Source organism: Girardinichthys multiradiatus, chromosome 18, assembly GCF_021462225.1.
Source record: "Girardinichthys multiradiatus isolate DD_20200921_A chromosome 18, DD_fGirMul_XY1, whole genome shotgun sequence".
NCBI lineage: Eukaryota > Metazoa > Chordata > Actinopteri > Cyprinodontiformes > Goodeidae > Girardinichthys > Girardinichthys multiradiatus.
Window position 1 is genome coordinate 51314500 of NC_061810.1, and position 4886 is coordinate 51319385.

Sequence of the window (4886 nt, forward strand, 5' to 3'; positions counted from 1 at the left end):
CTGTTAGGTTAATTGGTCTCTCTAAATTGACCTTAGGTGTATGAATGAGTGTGTGCTTGGTTGTTTGTGTGTTGCCCTGTGATGGACTGGTGACCTGTCCAGGGTGAACCCTGCCTCTCGCCTGTAGACTGCTGGAGATAGACACCAGCTCCCCTGTGACCCACTATGTAATAAGCAGTAGAAAATAACTGACTGGATGGATGGAATCAATCACAGAAGCTTTTGGGTTTAAGAAGTTCTTTAATTTGTGAATCTCCAATCTGAACTCTGTGGTTTGTTACTGACTCACTAGAAGCTACAGAAACATTTCTACAGACTTGAGCTACAACATCTCCACTTTCACCATCAGAGGAAGTGTCAGAAGTAAACAACTACAGGTACTATCTGACTCTGAGAACTTCACAAGAAACATTCAGAGTTATCATCTGAGGTTCCTCTGATGGCTCCTCTGTCCTGAAGGACTATTGATCTGCAGGTGGAGAACTGAACTGTCGATGCCGGCGGCCATCTTTGTAGTTTAGGCCTCAGCTGGAGACTCATCGTCATCTCCGTAGACCACACCCTTTAGGTAAGCCCGTTTAAAGTCTTCAAACACCATGTCGTCAGGTTCACTGCAAAGGTCAGAGAGAAAGCTGGAGAGTCCTAGGATGGCCACACGAAGTAGCTAAACTTAAGGTCATTTCCAGCCTTGATTTTTACAGTTTGGAGACGGAAATGTCTTCTGAACAAGCAAACATCTCACCTGTCCTTGGCTGACGGTCAGCAGCAGAAGAAGATGAGAGAAAAGAGGACATGAACAGTCTGTCTGGGGCAATCAGTGAAACATCACTGTACTCTGAAACAATGAGCCCAGCTTGGCTGCAGAGATCTGAAGGAGTGAAGCTAAGGGTTTGGGTCAGAGTCTAAGGATCTCAAGGGTCTGGGCTACAAGTCCTTACCTGGTTCTGATTTTGGATTCATCAGTTTGAAGGGAACTTCCACAGAGACCTCACTTTGAAACACACACAGAGATGTAAGTGTACACATCACAAAAGAAACACACACACACACACACACACACACACATCCATGTTTTACTATCTTTATGAGGACTTTTCGATTACTTCCATTGACTTCCATTCATTTTCCTTGATTTTTAGTGCCTAACCCTAACCAGTTAATACCTAACCCCAACCCTAACAATAACTCAATTCATACCCTAGTCCTAAACCTAACCTCTGTCCCAAGAACGGAATTTGAAAAAGTGAGGACCAGGAAAATGTCCTCACTTTGCGATAAAAATACGAAAAATGGTTCTCACTCAGCAACAAGTACAAGAACACACACACACACACACACACACACACACACACACACACACTGACAGTGTTGAAGCGTGCACGTACCTGGATCCCACCATCCTATTAGTGAGCAGCAGCAGGGAGGGCAGAGACACAATAATTAATTTAACATTCAGTGGGACAGGTCATGTGATCAACAGAAGGTTCAACAGATCTTTACTGGAAATAATTTCTCCAAACCTGTCGAGGTATAAAAAAAACTGAAGATAAACGGAACTTCAGAATGAACATCTAAACTGCAGTTAAAACGCTATGGTTGATATGAGACCAGCAGAAGTTCACTCACCCAGATGCCATCATCTTCAGTACCACCTTGTAGGAGATCAGCATCCCCTGGACCTCCTTCAGCACCTCCTGCTTCACACTGAGACATAGAGACAAGAATCAGAGCTCCTCCTTGATCCTCCAATGCAGCACCTCCAACTTTCTACAGAAGGAACTACAGCAGGTCCTGTGTCACTGTGTCCCTACATGCTGGACGAAGCCAGGTTGGTGTCTTCATGTTTGAGTCGTCCATCTAGAGCAATTCCTCTGCGGTCCTTGTTGTACGCCAGCAGAGGGTACAGAGTGTACTCCTTCTTCAATGTGGTACCGGAGGGAACCGAATCACTGGGACATGGATCAGAACCACATAAACAATACAACTCTTACAGAAAACATGTAAGTCACTACTGTCACAGGACACTGGAGACATTAACACCTACTCAGTCTCTTCTTTGGCCACGGATTTCACATATTTGTCATTAGAGTAAAGCACCACATTGGTCACCTGCTCAACTGAACACAGTAAAAAAAAACACAATAATAAGACAGACAGGAGGTCACTAGTTCATATACAGGTGGTCACCTGGTCCACGTTCAGTTATGGTGAATGTTCAAATGACTTCTATGACACAGCTGTGTTTTAACAGGTTGTCATGTTCATATGTGATCAACTCATGATCACATCATGATGCTAAGAAGGAGCTCATCTTCTTAATCACACATGGGACAGGTGAGTACAGATGGGCAAAAGTGACGGTAGGTAAGTTAGGTTGTATAAAAGGGATGGCAGGTGTGTAAAACTGAATGTGTAAAGTTGTGGAAGGTGTTTGATGTGAAGTAAGAGGATGCCACCTGACAAACTGATGTCTTTGATGTTCCTGCTGGATGAGTTGGTGATTTCAACGTTAGCTTTGACCGGCTCACCATGGTAAAACGTCTGCAGACAAAGAAACAGATGGAAAGATGAGCTGTTACCGTGTTAAAGAGACATTATATGTGAATATTATGTGTGTAAACCTAAAACATGGAGGAAAACACTGAGTCTGGAAAAGCAACTGATTGTAACACACTCTAGACCTCAGGCAGAAGTATCAGAAGAGAGCAGATGATTGGTGGATCCCAATGGAGAAATGTCTCTGGTTATTGATGCATTAAATAAAGATTAGATGAGAAACCGGGTGGCATTGTGTCAACAGTCAGACAATCTGAAAACAGGCTGTAAAGATCATAAATCCATATTCGTACCATGGTCTGACGTCTGTGATCTGTCATTGACTGATCTGAACTTTACTCTTGACTACAGGTGATCTGTCATACATTGACTGATCCCAGAACATCCTGTTCTCTATTTAATTCTGGACCACAGTCTCATCCAACCTGGCTGGGCCTTCTGATTTTGACTGAACTTTAGCCTACACCATGGATAATTTGTCTCACATTGACTAATCTCAGAACCAGGCCCACTCTGACCTCTTTGGGCAGGCTGAGCTTCACATGTAGCGGTTTTTCTGACATCAGGAACTCGAAGGTCATGTCTGCAAATGGAGCTACTTCAGTGTTTTCTGGACTGAACTGGATCTTTCGGATGGTGAGACGAACTGAGCTCCTGCAAAAAAAAAAAAAGAAAAGCACATAATTAACGCTGTTGGACTGAATTCAAGCGCATCAAACTGAGATACACTCACTGTTTGTTGACCTTCTCGTCCTGATCCTCCCCACAGAACGCCTTCACCTCGAACTCCACCGCACATTTCTGCCCAACACAAGCACACAACAGGTGAGTCCGCAGTTCATACATCAAGAGGGTTGGAGATAGATGGACAAACAGATGGATGATAGAGGAGGATCTGTTACCTTTCCCACATCATTCGGACCGGGCTGTAGACTCACAGAACATGGCAGGTTGTCTGGAAACTGAAAAAGTTTTGTTGTAGACAAACTGGACTATCAACAACAATTCATCTGATTTATGTTTGAACATGTTCCAAGATTTTAACTGATGAGCATCACAAATCTCAATTCTGGGTCTGACCTAAGCTCTGGATTAGAACTCAGTCCAGGATAAGACCTTAGTCTGCCATGAGGGCATAACTGGGCTCAGACACTAGTCTTGGCTAAGATGTCACCCCTGCTTCAGTCCGTACTTTTAAATACCTTGGTCCAGAGTGACATCTAAGTCCAAAGTCAGAAATGTCCTAATATAGACCCCAATACTTGCTTAATCCAAGGCCAGACATTGTCATCAGTCCAACCTAGGTCTAAGCACAGACCTCCATCCTGGTGTCTGCCCTCTACCTGCCACAGAGCTGTGCCTGGTGCAGGGTCAGACCTTGGTTAGAGCAGACCTAGGTCTGGATGAACACCTTCATGGACCCTCTGACCTTAATCCTCACCTCGAAGAAGAAAGGATAGGTGTTGTCACCCAGTTTGTGCAGCAGCTTTTGCTGGACCCTGGTGTGGGTCAGCTTGTCTTTGTCCTGCATCTCTGGGTAAACCTGGCGGGTCACCACAAACAGGTCCCTCCTGAAGGCCACGCCCATCACATCCATATCCTGGCGACCATATCGAAATGTGCATGACAGCATCACGTAAACTGACAGAGACAGAAAAAAGTAGAGGCATACATCAGCTAAAGAGGCAGAAGCAGTGTGCACCCGAGCCTGAAACCAAAGGAATGATTTCATCCTGGAGCGGTTTGGCTCCACAGACTAAAATTGATCAGATGAACATAATGAACGTACCTGTGTTTCAGATTACAAATACTGAGCCCTAATTGAGACTCTGAGGCTCCCAAAGATGATGCTGACAAAAGCTCACCTTTCTTTCCTTTCAGCTGCACTGGGTCAATCACGATAACGCCATCTGTGAGACCAGAACCAGGAAGAGTTCATATCATGCAATGCAATGTTTCACACTGGGTATGTGCAGAAAACACACAGCAGCAACAACTGTGTTAATTCCTGCTGATGCAGAGGAGAAGCTGCACAAAAGAAACAAAATTAAGCTGTCAAAGATCTTATGTTGGTTGTTATTGGTCTCCTTGCTGTGGTTCTCTTTGGACAGCCACCCTTTAAGATTTCAGGACAAACGGTTTTCAGTACGGAAACAGATATCATTGGTCTACAGAGAAGAATCTAGATGATGTAATGAGGACATGTTCACAATCTCTGATGATGGAAGTTAGTTGGTTTGTTGTTGCATAAACACAAAAAATTCCAACACATCAGAAACATCTAATGACCAAGTCAGAACTCACCAACTGGATCCACAAAGTCACAATGA

At 44.1% G+C, this 4886-nt stretch overlaps 1 protein-coding gene across 2 annotated transcripts in view; it reads right to left on the reverse strand.

Moving 5' to 3' along the window:
• Positions 1-220: 220 nt before the first annotated feature.
• LOC124883594 (S-arrestin-like) overlaps positions 221-4886 on the reverse strand; it is a 5758-nt gene continuing 1092 nt past the window's right edge. For both annotated transcript variants that reach the window (XM_047390758.1, XM_047390759.1), the window contains exons 3-16: positions 4861-4886; positions 4422-4466; positions 3998-4197; positions 3459-3518; positions 3290-3357; positions 3075-3210; positions 2457-2541; positions 2045-2117; positions 1812-1949; positions 1627-1704; positions 1386-1400; positions 939-991; positions 743-752; positions 221-611 (exon numbers count right to left, since the gene is read on the reverse strand). The exon at positions 4861-4886 is cut by the window's right edge and continues 35 nt beyond it. In XM_047390758.1, coding sequence (XP_047246714.1) covers positions 518-611; positions 743-752; positions 939-991; positions 1386-1400; positions 1627-1704; positions 1812-1949; positions 2045-2117; positions 2457-2541; positions 3075-3210; positions 3290-3357; positions 3459-3518; positions 3998-4197; positions 4422-4466; positions 4861-4886 — 1081 coding nt within the window. In that variant the 3' untranslated portion in view covers positions 221-517. The remainder of the gene's footprint in view (positions 612-742; positions 753-938; positions 992-1385; positions 1401-1626; positions 1705-1811; positions 1950-2044; positions 2118-2456; positions 2542-3074; positions 3211-3289; positions 3358-3458; positions 3519-3997; positions 4198-4421; positions 4467-4860) is intronic.